At 37.7% G+C, this 20,264-nt stretch overlaps 3 protein-coding genes and 1 pseudogene across 3 annotated transcripts; 2 read left to right on the top strand and 2 right to left on the bottom strand.

Moving 5' to 3' along the window:
- Nucleotides 1-223: 223 nt before the first annotated feature.
- Nucleotides 224-745, bottom strand: LOC110762228 (cell wall / vacuolar inhibitor of fructosidase 1 pseudogene; annotated as a pseudogene).
- A 2,487-nt stretch (nucleotides 746-3,232) lies between these two features.
- Nucleotides 3,233-5,110, top strand: LOC110762205 (6-phosphogluconate dehydrogenase, decarboxylating 3, chloroplastic). Its single transcript, XM_021964810.2, has one exon. The coding sequence runs from the start codon at nucleotides 3,450-3,452 to the stop codon at nucleotides 4,935-4,937; it is 1,488 nt and encodes a 495-aa protein (XP_021820502.2). The 5' UTR covers nucleotides 3,233-3,449; the 3' UTR covers nucleotides 4,938-5,110.
- A 1,117-nt stretch (nucleotides 5,111-6,227) lies between these two features.
- Nucleotides 6,228-7,344, bottom strand: LOC110762223 (transmembrane protein, putative (DUF1191)). The gene has a single exon (XM_021964832.2). The coding sequence runs from the start codon at nucleotides 7,219-7,221 to the stop codon at nucleotides 6,298-6,300; it is 924 nt and encodes a 307-aa protein (XP_021820524.1). The 5' UTR covers nucleotides 7,222-7,344; the 3' UTR covers nucleotides 6,228-6,297.
- A 2,241-nt stretch (nucleotides 7,345-9,585) lies between these two features.
- On the top strand, nucleotides 9,586-13,335 carry LOC110762216 (BTB/POZ domain-containing protein POB1). The gene is made up of 6 exons (XM_088253674.1): nucleotides 9,586-9,900; nucleotides 10,762-10,896; nucleotides 11,238-11,359; nucleotides 11,444-11,507; nucleotides 11,677-11,956; nucleotides 12,331-13,335. Exons 1-6 carry the CDS (start codon nucleotides 9,633-9,635, stop codon nucleotides 13,127-13,129), a joined length of 1,668 nt encoding a protein of 555 aa, XP_088109800.1. The 5' UTR covers nucleotides 9,586-9,632; the 3' UTR covers nucleotides 13,130-13,335.
- Nucleotides 13,336-20,264: the final 6,929 nt, after the last annotated feature.

Here is a 20,264-nt window from a genome sequence, read left to right as displayed (position 1 = left end):
GTTGTTTCAAATCCATTTCAAATGTATCGCATCTACTTATTCCAAATACATTTAATCTAATGCAGTTCTTGTTTTTTTAGCAAATTTAGCCTTATTTTTAAACTCAAATCCTTTCGAATCCCTCCATCCAAATGGAGCTTAAGGATTTTAGATACTGAAATGATTCATTGATTTACCAAGGAAACTAACATAGTTAAACAAACCAACAACAACAAGAAACATATCAAGGCAATGTCCTGGCAATTGCTGCAGCCACAGCCGCAACATCAAGGAGAGCTTTGTTGTTATCTACCAAAGGAGAGCTGCTTGAAAAACCACTTTCACATGAATCTGCTTCCGTGGCAATATCATTCATGCCTTGCTCTGCCGACTTAGAATCACCTTGAGTGAAAGCTTGACTGCCTTGTGGGACATCATTTTGTAAAACCTCATTGTATATTTTGACGCAAGAGAGTAAGGCTTGATCTCCTGGGCTCTGCTTAAGCAGCTCGGCAGCTTTGTTCAGAGCACCGGTTGCCTTATCCTTAACTGCATCAACCATGATGAGGCCTAAGCCTTTGACATCTGCACCGGTGCTTCGAGGGTCTGAGTTAAGAGTAGAGACACAAACATCATAATTGGGTGTTTGTTTGCAGGTTTTGTCAATGAGACTGGCATCCATTGGCAAGTAAACCCTGCATTGGCTTGCTGGAAGTAGGGAAACTTGAATGAGAAATATGAATGCTAGAGAGATTAAATTCTTCATCTTTTAAAGCAAAAGAAAAGATGAAGAAACTTGAATACTGCACATCTGCTAAGATGTGAGTCCCTTTATATAATTCTGTGAAGCTTGGTTGACCATACAAAACAAATATGGTTTCAGTAAACTTCTTAATATGGAAATCCAAATCCAACTTGATTTTCTTAATTCTGCAGGAGATCATTCAGATATGCTGCCTTTTGTACCATATCTATATAATATAAAAAAACCAAAATCAACTGCTTTTTGAGGAGACAATAGAGATTTTATACTATTTTTTTAAATTGTATAGCCGGGCGGCTATACTCGGTTTTTTTAAATAGTGTAGCCGACCGGCTGTACTAGGTTTTTATTTTTTTTTTTAACGGTATAGTCCGGCGGCTATACTTTTTTGACACGTGCCCCTTAACGTTAGGCGGTCTTTTTTATATTTATAAATCGTATAGCCGCGCGGCCATACTAGATTTTTTAAGTTTTTTAAAAAAGTAGTATAGTCAAGCGGCTATACTATTTTTGACACGTGAGAGCCTAGCGTTAGGCGGGCCCTTTTTTTAAAATCGTAAAGCCGTGCAGCTATACGCGGTTTTTATTTTTTGTTTTACATCGTATAGCCGCGCGGCTACACTAGGTTTTTTTTAATGTTCCAAAACAAAAGGTATAGCCGGGTGGATATACTTTTTTTGACACGTGGGCTCCTAAACGCTAGGTGTGTCCTCTCTTTTTTATATATATAAATAGTAAAGCCGCACGACTATAGTCTGTTTTTCTATCTTTTTAATAGTGTAGCCGCGTGGCTATACTATGTTTTTTAAATGTTTTTTAAAAATAGTATAGCCGTGCGGCGTTACTGCCTTTTTTTGTTTTAACTTTTTTTAATAAATAGTATAGCCGCCCGGCAATACCTAGTATAGCCGCGCGGCTATACTCGTTTATTTTTAATTTTTTTTACAAATAGTATAGCCGCCTTGCTTACCTTCAGATCAACACGGCGCAGTCGAAACCCCTATACAGCGAAGCAGCGAATTTCATCTTCCCCGAGGCCTTTTTCCTCTTCCTCGAGTCGCAAACTCTCGAGTTCGTCCATGCAAAGCCTCTCGCCCTCCTCAATGGCCCGGCTCAAACCTCGTCCTCCACTCGTTCCTTACCTCTAAAAAGACCCAGGTCTGGATGCTTGGAGGCTGATGAGTGGTGCAGACGTCAATGGTGTGGGTGGGCAGGGGAGCGGAGACAGAGGGAGGAGGGGTGAGGTTGGTTTGCTATCGAAGAGGGAAAGATCCTTTTTCTTTTCCTTTTTGGTCTTTTTTTAACTTTTAGGATTTTGTTTTTCGATTTTTGATGAATTAATGAATTACTTAAATTTTTATTATTTATTTAATCTGTATGTCCGCATGGCGCAAAGTTGGTGGGCCAAAGTTCTAACACATCATCAATTGCAGGCTCATTCGTTGCCATGTCATGAGTTAACAGAACACTTAATAGAAATACTAAAAAAAGTATTAAATTGATAGGAAAACTAAATTTTGGATACGAAGTTGACACGAAAAAAACTTCATATAGTAAAGTCTTAATTTTGGGAAACTTTTGGGTGGTAAAATAAAACTTACCCTATTAAAATTATATTTATATAACAACTAGCCTCTCCGCACTTGCGAGAGGCTTTTTTCTAAAAAATATTTAATTTATTTTAGAATTAAAAAAGATAATGGGTAGTTGTGTTCCATAAAAGTAATATTCATTATCTGATTTTTCTTTTAATTTTAATTTTGTTAATATGAAAAAGTATGAATTTACCATATTATCCTTATTTAATTAATAATTTTAATTCTTAATGTTTGGATTAACCAAGGGCATTTTCTGGTATTTTGAATGTTTCACCATTTTCTGCCTTTTGCTTTATATATATAGATAGATTCAATGTATCATTTTTGGTCATTTTATACTAGGTTAAATTAGTAATTGCATAAATACTTTGGTAGTATGATGAACTAAGTTAATTTTAGAATCCTTTTAGCATCACTTTTTTTTTTTCTTTTCTAATTTGAAATATCTTATTAACCTAAAAAGAAAAATAATACGGGAGACTCATAGTTCTAGTAATGTGACTGCTCTTTTTTTGGGTGAACTATGGGGGAAAAACCTCAAGCAACACAACTACATAAAATCAACACAAACAAGATGGTAACGAGACACCCTAATCAAGTTGTCAATAACTAAAGAACCTATCCAACTTGAAGCAAAATCAAAATAACACACGTCAAGACCCATGTTATAGCTCCAGTTAGCTAATCCATCTCCGACACAATTCTTTTCTGTAGTGTGACTCCTTCGAGTTACCCTCACAATCGAAAGTGACAATTCAAATTCCCCTCTCTTTTTAACTACCTTGTAACCCCCAAAAACAAAAAATTCAGCAAAAACAAATAGACGGATTATGTTGTTTGAGAGGACAAAACGCGGCGTTTTGGTTAAACCTCGAAGTCATCGACGTTCACGGCACCCTCTCGTTGGTGGTTAGGTCACTGTCCCTTCGCTACCTCGACGAGTCCGTCAGTTCCCTCCCCAAACCAACTCACCAACCCACTTGCCAAAACCGAAATACAAAAAATTATCCTTCCATATATCTCTCCGCTCCGTCTTCTTTCCTCCAATCTCTCTCTTCACCAAACCCCCGTCTCTCACTCTCTCTCCTTCTCTCTGTACAGCAGCAGCCATGGAAGCTTCACCTGCTCTCTCGCGCATCGGCCTCGCAGGCCTCGCCGTCATGGGCCAAAACCTCGCCCTCAACATCGCCGAGAAAGGCTTCCCCATCTCCGTCTACAACCGCACCACCTCCAAGGTCGACGAGACCGTCGACCGGGCCCACAACGAGGGCAATCTTCCTCTCTTTGGTCAGTACAATCCTCGGGACTTCGTGCTCTCCATCCAAAGGCCCAGATCCGTCATCATCCTCGTCAAGGCTGGTGCTCCGGTCGATCAGACTATCGCCGCGCTCTCCGCCCACATGGAGCCCGGCGACGCCATCATCGACGGCGGCAACGAGTGGTACGAGAATACGGAGCGTCGAATTGCTGAGGCCACCGGCAGGGGACTTCTCTACCTCGGGATGGGAGTCTCCGGCGGCGAGGAGGGGGCCCGCCACGGCCCCAGCCTCATGCCCGGTGGGTCCCACCAGGCCTACATCAACGTCCAGGATATTCTCCACAAGGTTGCCGCCCAGGTCGAGGATGGTCCCTGCGTGACCTACATCGGAGAAGGGGGTTCTGGTAATTTCGTGAAGATGGTGCATAATGGGATTGAGTACGGCGATATGCAGCTGATTTCGGAGGCGTACGACGTGTTGAAGAACGTCGGGGGGTTGAGCAATGAGGAATTGGGTGAGATTTTTGCAGAGTGGAACAAGGGAGAGCTGGAGAGCTTCTTGATTGAGATAACGGCTGATATTTTCAAGGTTAGGGATAATTTGGCAGATGGGTTTTTGGTGGATAAGCTTTTGGACAAGACTGGGATGAAGGGGACTGGGAAGTGGACTGTGCAGCAGGCTGCTGAGCTGTCTGTAGCTGCGCCCACGATTGCTGCGTCTTTGGACTGCAGATACTTGAGTGGGTTGAAGGAGGAGAGGGAGAAGGCTGAGGAGGCTTTGAAGCAAGCTGGGTTTAAGGAAGAGATTGGGAGTGTAACGAGTGGGATTGATAAGAAGAGGTTGATTGATGATGTGAGGCAGGCTTTGTATGCTTCTAAGATTTGCAGTTATGCTCAAGGGATGAACTTGTTGAGGGCCAAGAGTGTGGAGAAGGGTTGGGGTTTGAATTTGGGGGAGTTGGCTAGGATTTGGAAAGGTGGGTGTATTATCAGAGCAGTGTTCTTGGATCGGATTAAGAATGCTTATCAGAGGAATCAAAGCTTGCCCAACTTGATTGTTGATCCCGATTTTGCTAAAGAAATGGTGCAGAGGCAAGCTGCGTGGAGGAGAGTTGTTGGGTTGGCTGTATCAGCCGGGATTAGCACTCCCGGAATGTGTGCCAGTTTGTCATATTTCGATACCTATCGGAGGGGTAGGCTTCCGGCCAATCTTGTTCAGGCGCAGAGGGACTTGTTTGGAGCTCATACTTATGAGAGGGTTGATCGCCCTGGAGCTTTTCATACCGAATGGACCAAGCTTGCTCAGAAGAGTGGCTCTGGTGTTGGTGCTCTCAATTGAGCGCTTGTTTACTAGTTTGGTTGGTTGTTGATTTGGATTGGATGCTGGTTGTTTTGATACTTTAATTGGAATTGTATGTCTCTTAGAGGCTTCTTTGCTTAGGCATAGCGAATAGCGATCATTGCTTACCTTATTAATAAGAAATGCATGCCTTTTGAGTTCAATGAGCTAAATTGTTGTCTTATGATTTCTTTCCATTGTTCAATTTTGCATTTTGAAATGGTTACTCTGTTCCTTGGATTTCAGTAGTTTCCTTTGTTGAATGTTCTGTCAATCTGTTTTATATGTTTCAACTCGAAAAATGGAGATTGCTTTAGGTTTATAAGCTAAAAAGAAGGTTCCATGCAGTCACTTTCTTGTGTATGTGTAATTCTGCTGCTTGAACTGGAAACTGGTATATAGAGGGATTTGCAATTGTTATACTAAGAGATTTAACTACTTCTCTTATCTCATTAAGGTTTTTTGGGTGGTAATTATGAGTTTGCATCCCCTTCTGTTTCTCTAACAACTTGAGTTAAGAAATTAATCTCAGTAACTTTAACAAGTTAAGCATAATTTTCCTCGGAGATAAAAGGCTTGGTGTCATCGTGGTCGGCGCATGCTTAGTTGAGAAATCTATTCTTGTTGTCTCAGAAACTGGGCTTTGGTTAACTCAAGACTGGCAATGTTAGTCCCCTCCCCCCTCCCCCCAGGAGCCCTGATTTTGCTCATGCATTTTCCTTGCGTTCTTTTTCAGTCATAGCTGCCTTGCATTGTGGTTTTGGTTCACAATTTTCTTGTTCAGCTGTCAGCTAACATTGTTGTGAGGTTGAGGGCCTTGAGGCTACTGTAGAAAGAGAGGACATTTTGGTGTTATTTTTGTAATGGTGTGAAGCAGTCTGAAAGTCGTTTTACGAATTCAGACAGACTTACTTTAGTAGCTCTGTCAACTGTTCTTGAAGCAAAGGTTTCATTATCTAAGGATGATGAAATTACTTTGTTCATTACCTATCTTGACTCTCAAGGTGACAGGACACCAATTACTCTATCTCATGAAGAGAGTCCAATACTGTATTTTTTGTGGTGTTTCATATAATTATGATATTTCTTTTCTTTTCTATTTTTGGGTAATGCTTGAGAAAAACTTGGTCCTCAACTTGTCACGTCGCTCAAGTATCTTTCAATGTTGCTCAAGTGTCTTTTGAATATTTCGAATATCCCGAATAAATGCAATCATTTGAGAACTGTATGAGAATGATGTGAAGCTGGGATCATTAATGACCATCAGAGAATAATATCAAGCAGAGATAATGCAGTTTAAATCTTAATGCTTATTTTCACGACAATAAGAAACTTATGTTTCACAAATTTACAATTTCACTCAATAGTTATTGCTTTTGGCCAAACCATAAAAAGACAAGTGATCTGATGAACCATGGCATGGAGAGCCATTCTCAAGGGCCGGCAGAGTTCTCGTTACTGCAGCAGAAGGCATTTTACTACCCAGAACCCATCTATTTTCAAGAACCAAATCCTCCTCAGCTTGTTTCTCCATCACCTGAATCTTCTTCGCCTTTAGACGCTTCAGAGATGCCATCCCAACATAACCCACCAAAACCATCATGGGAGATGCAAGCACGAACCCTACAACCCACAGAAACTTCAGGCTTCTTTTTCTCTTCAATCGAAGGACGATCGAAAAATGACCTTGCTCTGTGGCGTAGCATACACCAGGGGGTCTCATTTCAGTGAGGGAAACTGTCCCATTGGTAGCAAATGATGCACACTTTGCCTCGGAGATCATGCCTTGATCCAATGTGACATTGGGCAATTGAACCAATATAGGCTTCCCCATGGTTTTGAGACTGAGCTTTGTGGTGCTTTTATAACTTGTATTTGATGCATCATAAACCATAAAGCCAACAACAGAAGAGACTAGGGAGTAACCTGGAAGAGTGTAGTAGTGAGAAGACCAATTGCCCAAATTTTGATGGACCAAAGCCAGCCTTTTCACATGAGGCATAGGCATGGTTCTTGATGGGATTTGAAAACAGCTGAAATTAGCAGCACCTTTGTTCCACAATCTCCGGCTTCGAAGCCTTACAACAGAGACTTCCATGCCAGATAAGTTAGCAGGCAGGATAGCCTTGTACAGAACACCAGTGTGAGCCCGGCGCTCAGAAAGTGCCTTGAAGGCCAAATCTCTAGCAAACCCATCTAAAGAGTCACTTATAGAGTTGCACAAGCAGCACAAACATGAACTCAAAAGAAAGGTGAAGAAAAAACACAGACAATTTATGCTCATTTTGGTTCCTGTCAAGACTTAACCCAGAAGTCAGATTGGTCTAAAAAATGCAGCAGCTGAGCATACTACTTGAGGATTATGATAAAAGGGATTGCAATTTAGCTTTTTCTGAAAGTGGTTTTTGTGAAGGTGTGTGAGTGTTTTATGGTGCATTATGATGTGTTTCTGCAAAAGATAGTCAGCATGCCAAGTGGTCCCTCAAGGAAAGGACTTTTTTGAACAACTTTCATCAAACGTTAGTCTTGACTTTTGTCAGACTGATAAACAATGGAAGAGCGCAGTTTAGGAGAATCCAATCCATTTCAATTTTATTCAAATTACTTTTGACAACGAATTGAATGTTAGATTATGTGGAAAGAAACAAGAAATCTAAGCCCATTGAATGCGGGTGGAAGAATTAGCGCTTGGTACTTATTAGCATAAACGACATGCGTTGATTGCTCTGGTAATTTGGTGGCAATTTAACCATGAAATCATTCAGACCAAACAAAAAGGGAAGGAAAAAGACTTTCTTTGACTTTACACTAGTTTTGTCACGCATTTGACCGCTTAGCCATCCAAAATATTAATTTTTTAAAGAATAATGTATGGTTAAATTTTTCCATCTCCAATCATGCGGGACTATATTTTAGGATCCTTCATATTTTATTATTTTGAGAAAAACTATGTTACAACACTCATACATTACACAACTATGTATTGTTTAATTTAATTAGACTACTATTTAGAGACAATATTCCATGACCAAGAAATTTTTATAATTTTTTTAAACAACACTTGAAAACATTTAAAAAGGTGACCACATTTTTTTTATTTTTATTTTTAAAAAAAAGGATGGGTTTCAATGGTCTGACCTCCAACGGTCATGACCATGAATTTTTTATAATTTTTTTACGAATTGAAAACATTTAAAAAGGTGACCACATTTAAAAATAAAAAAAATGGATGGGTTTCAATGGTCTAACCTCCAATAGTTATGACCAATAATTTTTTATAAATCTTTCTTAAACAACACGAATTGAAAACATTTAAAATGATTTTTAGATATACATTTGCACGAGATGATTCGTACTCTTACCCACATTTGATAATTTATATTCTTCAAAAGCACATGCATGGGACCCATAAAAAATTTGGCCTAGGCCAGAGCTAGGCTACATGTGGCCCGGTTAGAGGGCTAGAGGGAGGGCCAAAATTTTGTTTAGCCCATGACTGGAGATGGATTTTTCATTATTTTAGGGCTATATGTAGGATATAGCTCATGGCTAGAGATGGCGTAAGCCCTACTTATTAGGCCTAAAAAACACTGAGGGAACCAACATTGGGCCAAAACAATGCAATATAACAAAAGACGACTAACAACAGAAAACCGGCCTTATCCAAATAAGATCCGCTACTTTCCATACAAAATTAATAAGACAAGAAAATTCGTCATCTAATCCAATCATGTCAATTTTGGAATTTAGAGTTCTAGTCTAATCAAAATTAGATTTGATTAAATTATATTAAATCAGTCTGTTAAACGGATTGGATTGAATTTTGAACACTCAAAAAGAACAATGCCATGCCAAATGACTAATCAAAGTAGTGGAAGGAGGAGGTGCTATACACCGTGCCTAAACAGACTATACACACCTTCCTTTGGCACAGTGTAAACACACTTGAATTGTTGGCCATTGCAAGACCTATAACATGTAACCAACCATTTGATTTCCCATTTTCAAGTTCCATTTTCTCGTGAATCAAACGCACCATATGATACTCAATTTAAGCCTTGGATTTGAAATCTGAGACCTAATAATTTGTATTTACAATTGGATCCCAAACAACCAAACTTGATTGGGATGTCTGTTTCAAACCCAATCCCACCAAAATGAACTGGTTGACTCACCCCAAAAGATCACCAGACAACAGGCTAGCAACCAGCGCTTACACTTCTCTTTTACTTTAACAACCACATGTTTTTTGTCCTTAGCAATCATCTAAGTGGATTTAGAAATTAAATTAACTTGATATTTTATGTATACTTACATTGTAATTCGAATAAAACTTACTATTTTATACACACGCGCCCTAACCTAGTAGTTATCACTTCTTTATTCTCATTTTCTTTTATCCACCGACTTTTTTTTATATAAATTTTACAAGCGATAATTTAAATTATACAGGAGGGAGGGGGACAAATCTATTATTTGTATCCTCCTCCAATAATTACATTAATTTAATTTAATTTTTTTCATTTTGGTGAAAAAAAAAAAAATACTTATCTAATTTTTAGAAAGAAAAAAAAACCCGGACGACCGCCCGTGCGGGTTAGCATTCTTTTTCAATTGAAAAATAAGTGTTATATTGTTTATTTTACTCGTTTTATTTTAGGCATTTTGAATTGGGAAAAGGGTTTTGCAGTGGACATGACGAAACCGAACGTCGATCTTCTCCGTCGTCGGACGATTACGGACCCGGACCAATCGCCGAGTGGGGTCGGCGAGTTGGGCTCCGACCCGGAGGCCCAGGACTTCACCTTCGCGTTCAATGATATCAATTTCTCCGATCGGATTTTGAGGATCGAAATCGTACCCGATTCCCCCGAGGCCAAACCCGACGGTGTGGGATGTTCCACCGCCTCTGACTGGGAGCGTAACAAAAAGAGGAGGAGGGCCGATATTAAGAGAGACAGTGGTAATTTTTTATTTTTTTAGTTATTTATTCATTTAATTTAGAAATTTTTCGGTTGGTGGTTGGTGGTCTGGATGGAATTAGGTTTTGTTTGCTTGCTTTGAAAACGAGGGAAATCGAAGGAAAGTATCGGTCTTTAATGGTTTCTTTATGGATCTTTGAGTGGAACTGGTGGGGAGTGTGTGCCTTAATAGTGCTCAAGTGGGTGCATGTGCATTTGGCTTAATTTTGGTCGATAGGGTTTAGGGTTTGAAAATGTGAAGTGTTTGTTAGTTTATGCACAACCCCATAAAGCATAGTTTCTTGAATTTAGGCAAAAAGCTACACTTTTTTGTGCATGTTATGTTAGCTTGTTGTTTTGTTTGTGGTGTAAGATAGTCTACTACAGTGAGAGAAAACTACATTTATGGCACTTTGCCGTGTCCATGATGATTGATAAGTTTTTAAATTTCAGTTAACGAGGTTAATTTAATTAAGAGGATGCTATTTTTGAAGAAATGGGTAATAATATAAATACTTAGCACCAGTTATTGAATTTGCGGTATCTAATAGCATGTGAGTTTTGTAATACCTTATTGGTTAACATATAATAACAATATGATGGTGTAATGGCCTTTGTATGTTGTCTCTGTTTAACAAGAATTCTTCCTATTTCTAGTTTTTATTCTTTCCTTTTTTTTTTTCTTGCCACATTTCTTTACTATCTTGAGTTTTAACTGTTTAGGCATTTCCGTGCATCAGCACACGTATTTTACTTACTCTAGTTTTTATGTTATTAGAAAAGAAAATGTGTACTTTTGCTTTTAGAATCCATGTGAATATCCATATTACTGATTTGGATTATAATTGCTCTTTTGCTCTTAGCTGAGGACATTCTTGCGCACAGTGAGGAGCAGGTCTTAAACTGTAACATACCAGATACAGTGGATGATGTGGCATTTGAAAATCAAGATGAGGAAGCTGCGGCAATGAACGAGTCACCTTCTGGCGTTGGAAGAGGTACATCCTTTTGGTCTCTCTTGTTGTTACTCTCCAATCTACCTGCACTGGAAAAATTGTATGAATTTTGTTGCCTTCAATCTAAATTAGCTTACCCTACTTATATGTACAGAATATGAAGTTTTGTTTTCTTCCTCCTACTAGTATACTGCTTTGGTGATTTCTCATGCAAATCTACTTTATTACATTTGAAATAGCCCACATTTATGTATCATCATTGTATATCAATTACTTCTGTGGCTTGTGTTATTTCTGGGTCACCATCGTGTTTTGTATTTTTTAATATCTGATTATTGAATGGCTATGGTAGGATTTTGACGATTCACTAGAAACTTTTGTAGTTGATGAAGCTGTGCATAGCAATGACTCATCCTGGAGCATGGACTGTGCTACAGTTCTCAAGGTCAACACCATACATGTCAGTTCTCCAATTTTGGCTGCAAAGAGTCCATTTTTCTATAAGGTGAGGGATCCTGTCCTGGTGATTGCTGCTTTTGTTCAATGGCTATCTCCAGTCACTAACTTGTTCATTTTGTGCCTCCCATAGTTGTTTTCGAATGGGATGAGAGAGTCAGAGCAACGGCAAGTAACTCTAAGAATTCACGCATCTGGTAATTGCTCCCAAATTGTATTATCAGATAGTTAAAAATGTTGATCTATCTCTGTAAGGAAATTTGCAAACTGTAGTTATGCTATTTCTTCAAAAAAAGAAAATCATTAAATTTTGTGTTAGCCTTTCTCTAACAATAACTACACTTTCTCTCTTTAATCCAAATGCAGAAGAAGCAGCCCTCATGGACCTTATTAATTTTATGTATAGTAACACTCTATCCACGATAACACCTCCTGCTTTGTTGGATGTGTTCAAGGTTGCTGACAAATTTGAGGTTGCATCTTGCATGAGATATTGCAGTAGGGAATTGCGGAAGTTTCCTATGACTCGCGAGTCTGCTTTGCTTTATTTGGACCTTCCATCTAGTGTTTTGATGGCTGATGCAGTTCAGCCACTGACAGATGCAGCAAAACAGTTCCTTGCTGGATGCTACAAAGAGATATCCAAGTGAGCTTCTTTCACACAACTCTAGTCTCTTTTGGATATATATATTTTATTTATTTTTTAATTTTTTTACTTGAAGTTTTCAAGTCTTCTAATCCTTTTCTGTTTCCACCCATTTGTGAAGGCCTCTTGTTTATGTTTGTTTAAATAAGTTTTCAGAGCCTTTTTATTTCCTAAACATGCAACCACCTTTTGTTTTCCCTATTTTTCTTCCAGTATTAACATTTACTCACATGGCCTGAATTCTTGTAAAGCATCCATTCCCTCCATTCTCGGTTGATTAAATCAGTGAATATTAATTGATTTAATCTGTTACCTTTATTGAGTGAATTGCATATTCAACAGTATAATTCTTGAACTGCTATATTTCTTACCAGGTTCCAGGATGAGGTGCTGAACTTGCCCCTGGCTGGTATTGAGGCTGTATTGTCTAGTGATGATCTCCAGGTGGCGTCAGAGGACGGCATTTATGATTTTGTGCTAAGGTGGGCTCGATCCCATTACCCAAAACTGGAAGAACGACGAGAAGTGCTTGGCTCACGCCTTGGTCGGCTCATTCGTTTTCCACACATGTCGTGCCGGAAGCTTAGGAAGGTCCTAACCTGCAATGACTTTGATCCTGCACTTGCATCAAAGATAGTACTTGAGTCTTTGTTTTTTAAGGCTGAGGCACCATTCAGGCAGCGCTCCCTTGCTCTAGGGGATCGTCGCTTTGGGGAGCGGTCTTACAAATACCGGCCAATCAAGCTGTTGGAATTTGAACAACCCCGTGACCAATGTATTGTGTTCCTGGACCTAAAGCGCGAAGAATGTGCACGGTTATTTCCAGCTGGTCGGGTGTACTCACAGGCTTTTCACCTTGGTGGGCAGGGATTTTTCTTATCAGCCCATTGCAACATGGACCAACAAAGCTCATTTCATTGCTTTGGGCTGTTTTTGGGGATGCAAGAGAAGGGATCGGTTAGTTTTACAGTTGACTATGAGTTCTCAGCAAGGTCAAAGCCCGGGGAGGATTATTTGAGTAAATACAAAGGAAATTACACTTTCACCGGAGGGAAGGCTGTTGGCTATCGCAACTTGTTTGGTATACCCTGGACGTCATTCATGGCCGATGACAGCATCTATTTCATCGATTCTGTTCTCCATCTCAAGGCTGAGCTCACCATCAGGCAATGAGTCCTTTCTAGGCGGAGTGATTTGGAAGAGCTTTGATTGCCTTGTCTAACACCCCCTGTAGTTTAGATGTCTGGCAGGTTTAGGTACATTTTGGCATCAAAGACTGGGTTGTAGTTTAATTTCTCCCGGTCAAGTTGTTCTCATATCTTCAACTCTTCGTTCCCAAAGAAATGAAAAACGTAGGGTTACTGGAAACCTTTTGTTTTTGCCTTTATCATTTTCTCTTTCAACTATCTCTTCAGTAAATTACTCTCTGTTTTTTGGCTCTATTGGTATTGGAATATGTGGTGAAATGGGCTTTTTCGAGACCAAAGTTCAACTCTTCTGCCATTTTTTTAATTTAAAAAAGTCCAAACTTCGTGTACCCAAAAAAAGGGCCAAATTTCAACTCGGCCCAATTCCAATAAGAAATTGGCTTGAGCTTTGGAGTGGGAAAATATATCTGGGACAAGAGGCAAACAAAACAAAACCAAATTTCCGACCGAAAAAAAAAAGGAACAAAACAAAACCACATGAGATTCTATTAAGGTTTGTTTTCTTTTTTCTATTTACTTTATGGTGCAAAGATAACTAGGCAAATCAGATGGCAATTTTTGTACTGGTTGAGCTATTTGGCACAGCAAACTTTGTGATGCTTGCTGCTGTTTACAAGTCCACCTGCTCATCATAGCTTAGCTTGGAATGATGAAACTGTAAATTTTAGAGTTCAAACAGTATTGTTTCTTATCGTTCGAACATCCGAGTATGGTATATGCAGTTTTAACCTTTTGGTGGAATTGGAATAAATAATCCATTTATATACAAGGGATATTTGTAGAAACCTCTTTTTGGTTTTTATCCCAATCTCTTTTTGGTTTTCTGCTATATTGACGTCTAGACATTATTATCGTGCGAATGTCATGTATTTTCTATTACTTCTCTCTGTTTTTCTCCATATTTACGTTATAGATATATCCATAAGAAAGAAACAGTCCCATCAAAATTGATCAGCCATCTAATTAGTAATTACTATAGCATATAGTACTTTTAATCAAAATGGGAATATAACTCAATGAATTATTATATTCTTGATTCTGATTTAACCCCTAAAAGAAAAGAAAAGAAAAGAAAAGAAATGAAGATTATGTTCGTGTTGCTTCCTCACTCCAAGTCTCCAAGTACATATTAGTGAGACAAACAATCTTAAATATTGCTAAAAAAATTCTTTCTTTTTTTTTCCTTTTGCTCATGTGAAAGAATGAATCTTTGCTTTGTTAAATCGTCATCACTAGCTTCATTAAAATGGATTAAATATATAACGTTATATGGGTGCTGGTGCTTCTCCAGAGCAAAGTTAAATTCTGTCTCCTTTAATTAGTTGTTAAACAAATTGAAAGTAGCAACAGCTATGGATCATTAACTTGTTATTAATTATATTAATTACGAAAATCTTTGCTTTATTGCCGACTCCGGCATGAGGAATTGAAACCATGCGTACTAGTACGTAACACCAAAAGTTTGATCTGGCTTTACAAATTTTATATGAATTTATAAGCAGCCGAGGCATCCCAGCATTACAATTTACATGGGATCTGCTTGCTTTGTTCAGTCATATCAACAAAGCTAAGGCAACCTTTTAACCTTTGAATAGTATTGTGTCTGCCTACACGCTTAGAATATGCATTTATCACCACCATAAGGCATGAACATCACACCCAAAGAGGCAACTCTCTATCCTATTATTGTTATTTTTTTTACCTACCTCCTTTGTTGTTCATGTTTTTCTTCTTTATATCACCAATTAACGATGGCTTTGTCATTTAATCTGCCACGTGATACATAAGTTCTCATTCCCATATTATTAGATAAATAATTGTAATTAACTTTGATTATAATTAAGTCGTGCCATGTCATAGTTTGCGATTCGTGTTTTTTCTTTTTGGATTAAAAATGAACTTTATTAAGTAGATAAAAAGTCAGGAGACACAAACGCATGCGTAACCGAAAGATGCACTCTCACTATTCGTGTTATATGTCATGTCATAATTAATTATAATTTCACCAATTTAATTTATCATATTAGATTATTTGACACTAATTCGACCAAGGATGAAAAATAAGAGAGTAATGAGCTCACATGTACAAGATAAGTTTGCTAGCTATATTCAATACAAAGCACGCAGAATTTACTCACAAATTTGTTTCCCCGATTTATCTTCAGCAACATAACCCGAAGCTGTTTTTTCTTCCAAACACACTGCTGATTATTTCTATAAGTTTAAGAAAAAGCACATTGTAGATTCCCTAAACCCTACATATTATTATTCTCAGAACTCATCAGAAGAGAAAAATAGTTTATATATATATATATATATATATATATATTATAATTTAAAAGAAATCATTATTCTCTCTGTGAAGGCAATGCTTTGGATTTCAATATCACATCAAAGGGTTGAAAGACGAGAAAGAAAGAAAATGTAGAAAACCAACAAAACCGGCAAAGCCAGAGCATAATTGCAGAGATGAAGGGACAGTGGGCAGGTGTATATCATATTTATGAATATGAATGATTCTTGCAAACCCCCATTGTGACAAAAAGATGGACTTCAAAATTTGCATGACAGGTAATGGAAAAATACAGAAACAAACAGCTGTGGAATGGAAGAGGCATGGATCAATCAACCCTTTTTTCTATAACAAATAATATCTGCATGAAATGAAATGAAATGATCGAAATGAAATGCCCTCTGCCTGCCCACTGCTGACGTACCTTGTCTGTTGCTTGAGAGTGCCTCTGCATTATTATCTGAGAAACCCTCTTCGTTAAATATAATGTTCCATTAAAGATTTTATATATGTTAATGATTAGTTAAGGATTTCTAATCTCATTCATTGAATTGCATATGCACGGAAAATATAAAACCCATTAACCCATCTAATGAATAGCTGAGATTAGAAATCTTTAATCAACCATTAACATAAAATCCTTTACGGGGAAGTTCCTATTCTATATATACTGTGATTTGTGGATAATTAGTTATATTTATTAGAAGCTTGCCTTAAAATTTTGTACCCAGTAAAGAATAAACCAAACTTCCATCACTCCTAATTTAAGTAGGTCTAAGCTGAAATTTCATAATCAAACGAGGATCCATTTGTCTCGTTGAATAAAACCTTAATGCCGTAAAATAAAAGATAGAACAAAATATGAGAAGCTTCCGAGTACTTTTATCTCGAAACTCATGGTCATGGGTGGACATTTTTACTTGGGAGGAAGGACTGGCCATTAAAACAAACCAAATCCGCAAGAAAAATATGATCCAATAATACGATTGAGAAACACTTTGGACAGAGGTTTTTGGTTGGATTAAGAAAAAAACAGTACAGGTGCAAGCAAAGCAATGCAATAAAGGGATGCCATTAGAAGAGAAGAGATGGAATAGAAAGATGGATGGACAGAGGAGAGGAGAGTAGACAGAGAAAGTAGTGATTGGACAAATGGAAAAGAAATGTTATAGTAAGAAAACGGTGAATAGAAAGGAAAGGGGGTACCATTTCTCATTTTTCAGGGCAGCCTTTTTGGGTTGATAAGACCCCGATTTCAGCAAGTGACTCAGAATCTGATGTGATTACAAAATTTTCTTTTAATTATTTCCACATTCCCATCATATTCCCGTTGGCTCATACTTCGTTCCCTCCCCCAACCCCCACCCCCTCTCTCTATGTCTGCTTCCTAATTATTTCACCTTTGAATATCTTATATATTCCTTTCCAACTAAATAAATAAATAAATAATTCTACATTATTGGGGCAAGCTTAATTTGTTGGTCTGTACTTAGCTAAGTAATTCAATAAAAAGTTGAAATCCCATCCAAAAGTAATTCTTCCATAACAGTAGGCATATTTGATTAATTTTATTATGATCCAACGCAATACTAAAAAACCTTATATTCTATGCAGCGGCAAAAGTAGCATTATCAAAAATCTTGAAATGTCTCTTGTTTTTAGTATAAGCGATAGTCTAAATTACATGAGAGGGGGTTTCTTATACACACACAACTAATGCCATAAGAGTTCGAACTTGAGACCTCTCTTGTTTATATCTAATAATAACTATTGATCAAATGTTGCTCAATTACTTTGTTTACCTAATCAATTTCATTGCACCATTTATTAATTACATCAAAGTGGCATATAAAGTAAGGCTTCCATGAAGGAAAGAGGAAAGGGAAGATAGGAGATTAAGTTAAATCAATACATGGAGTTTGAGAGCTATGTGTAATTGATTTGCCAAACAAGGAAATTAAGCAATATTTTGAAGGCTACGACAAAGTGTTGACACTTCCCAAATCAAGCAAGAATTCCCAATGACTTTTTCCACATGGCATGCTAGGAATCTTCACCAAAAAGATTACTGTCCAACTGTTTTGCTCGCTCGAATGGAGCTTAAACTTAAACCACATTTTAATCTAAATCCGTAACAATTTTGAGTATTTTTATCAAACACCCCATTCACAAATCAAATCAGATTGCATCAGGCTAAACCTAAAATCATGCATCCTTGCTTTTCTTTTAACGACAAACTATTCAATGAAAGAAGAGTTGACAACGATAACGGTTTGAATATTTGACACCGAAGAGGACGGAAAGAAAAGGCTAGCCTAGGAATGCTAGTTATTTAAAAAGTTTCAACATGGGAAATTGGGAGGGTTATAAACCTCAAATTTTTGGGATTATATATATAATTATTTATTTATTTGTAGAAGTAATAGTCTAAATTACTCTTAATTAATCTAATTTATAGGAAGAGAGGCTCTCGAATTTTGGTGTAAATGGGTGCAGGTGGGTTAATATCTTGCCCAACTGGCGTGACCCAAGTATGCTTTTATAATTTAAAAATGAATAGTTTATGATTATAAACAAAAATGAGTTCATCATTTTAAAACAAAAATGAATATTGATGAGTCTCTTTTTTCTTTTGTGAGATCTTGAGGTAAAGTGACACGAACTATACAATTTATTTCCGACTTTTTTTGGATTTATATCTAACTGATGGTGGGTTTCAGTTCGTTTATTTACCAACTTTGCTGTGGTTTTCCCTTTTGTATAATTTTTTTTTTCTTGAAGCTCAAGAACTGGGGTTTTACGTTTTAGACTTGAATTGACACACAATCTATTACAAAAATGTCCTGTGGGGACGTTCATCGGTTTTTTTTAAAAAATTTGCGATAAATACATTGCATTGGGGAGGGGGCACTTATCATGGGATTTGAACGGATAACCAAGAGGGGAAGGGGGAGGGACCTCATAACTGAGGTAAACCCCTCTCAGTCGGGACGTTCATTGTTCAATTGTCTTTTCGCCGATGAAAAGATATATAGTGACATATCAATTTGGTTTCTACTTGATCAAAACTTGAACAGCTTTTAGTAGTATAATTTTATGTGCTTCAAAATATCAGTATGTAGAGTAAATTTGTTTTGTTATTTTACAAGATATTACTCACATGCACGTATTCTCTTTTCAACTCCAGTATTTCTTGTTAAATTTATATTAAATTTTTGTAATTGTTGAGAAGATATTATATATATATATATATATTTTTTGAGGAAACCATTTAGGCAGGTTTGTATTGGACCCATACCTATCGTGGAGTGGAATTCCGAGTCTTTGCATTTAACAACCATGCATTTACCCATATTTGATTACATATTGACCACCGTTGACTTAAGGCATGACAAGTCAAATTCCAGGTTAACACTGTTAAATCTATATAAATTTTAAAAAAAATAATAAAAACAACCAATTAAAATAAAAATAAAAAACCTCCGACAGCCACCCTACACCCACAGGCAGTATCCCTTCTTCCCTCTTTACCGCCAGCCAACCTCCCCTCTTCTCTCTACCCCTCTTTCTCTCTTTCCCCTATCTTGCTGAATAGAATTTGTCCAAGGGGAGTAATCACCTGGTTAGGGATGGAGGCAACATAGTGGTGGATCGTCCGCTTCGTCGATCCTAATGCCCCACAGTCACCACCCCAACACCCAATTTGAAACCCATCAGTAAAGCGTCAACCTCTCAAAACAAAAATTGAAGAGGAGGAGGCAGGTTGGTTGTTGGTGAGAAGGAGGGAGTTTCCTGTAGCGTGCGGTTGGTGGTTAGTTGAATTAATAGGAAAGACAGAAAGTGGGGGAGAGAGAGGAGGGGAGGTTGGTTGGTGGTGATAGGCGGAGGTAGTTGCCTATAGCATGGGTTAAGGGTTCGACCATGGTGTCGTGTGGTTGACCGATAGGTTTCTTATGTTGTTTTTTAAATATTATTTGGACTTCACAGTGTTAACAGAGAATAGTAATTGGAGTTTGACAAGTCATATTATAGGTCAATAGATTATTAGAATGATCGAGATTTGACGAAATATGAGTAAATACACGATTGTTAAATGCAAAGGTTCAAAATTCCCTATTGGGTAAACCCCGATCCATACTTCCCGGCCCCACAATGTGTGTGTAGGCAAATCAAGAACTCGCACAATAACAACAGGATTCAAACAGCTGACCTCTGAGTTTACAGTTGGCCCCAACTCGTCCTTCTGTTGGGGCAAAATTTATGTTGTTGTTCCCTCAAGTAATGAATCTGCATTGTTGGACCCAAAAAATTGAAGTTAACTAAACCTTAAACCCATATTATATGAAATGAAAGGCATGCACTGATGTAAAACAGGACCAGTTGTCCGTCCAGATCCAAGTAATCCACACAATTGCTAACATGTGTCACATAAATATATAATTAATAACATTAATCAGGTTTGTATAGTTCTTTTCTTTTGGTAAAGACTTAAGAAAGACCATATAATATATGTACCACCAAATCGGACGGACCTGCATAGATTAGTATTAAAATAGAAAACCAAAAGGCTACTAGGATTTTGTCAAATTAGGCTTGTATCCATGAAACCCTAGCTGGGAAGATATAGGTTTTTACTGGAATCTCTAGCTATCGGGTTCAATCAATCAGCATTTCCTCTTTTCTTTTTTGTACTTATTTAGCTTCATAGTCCCACTCCCTGTAGCAAACTTTCTTTGTGAACAAATAGCATAATTGGGACTTTTTCCCATATATAATTGGCTGATTCATTTTGTTTGTATGTCAGCCA

Source organism: Prunus avium, chromosome 5, assembly GCF_965620075.1.
Source record: "Prunus avium chromosome 5, drPruAviu1.hap1.1, whole genome shotgun sequence".
Classification (NCBI taxonomy): Eukaryota; Viridiplantae; Streptophyta; class Magnoliopsida; order Rosales; family Rosaceae; genus Prunus; species Prunus avium.
Note: the sequence above shows the minus strand (reverse complement) of the source record. Positions and strands in the feature narration are given on the sequence as shown.

What these genes read in the sequence shown, in the direction of transcription:
- LOC110762216 (XM_088253674.1), top strand. Translation starts at nt 9,633, where the DNA reads ATGACGAAACCGAACGTCGATCTTCTCCGTCGTCGGACGATTACGGAC. An exon ending in AGAGTCCATTTTTCTATAAG is followed by an intron (nt 11,360 to 11,443) that starts GTGAGGGATCCT and finishes TGCCTCCCATAG; the next exon opens with TTGTTTTCGAATGGGATGAG. An exon ending in TGCTACAAAGAGATATCCAA is followed by an intron (nt 11,957 to 12,330) that starts GTGAGCTTCTTT and finishes ATTTCTTACCAG; the next exon opens with GTTCCAGGATGAGGTGCTGA.
- LOC110762205 (XM_021964810.2), top strand. Translation starts at nt 3,450, where the DNA reads ATGGAAGCTTCACCTGCTCTCTCGCGCATCGGCCTCGCAGGCCTCGCC.
- LOC110762223 (XM_021964832.2), bottom strand. Translation starts at nt 7,221, where the DNA reads ATGAGCATAAATTGTCTGTGTTTTTTCTTCACCTTTCTTTTGAGTTCA.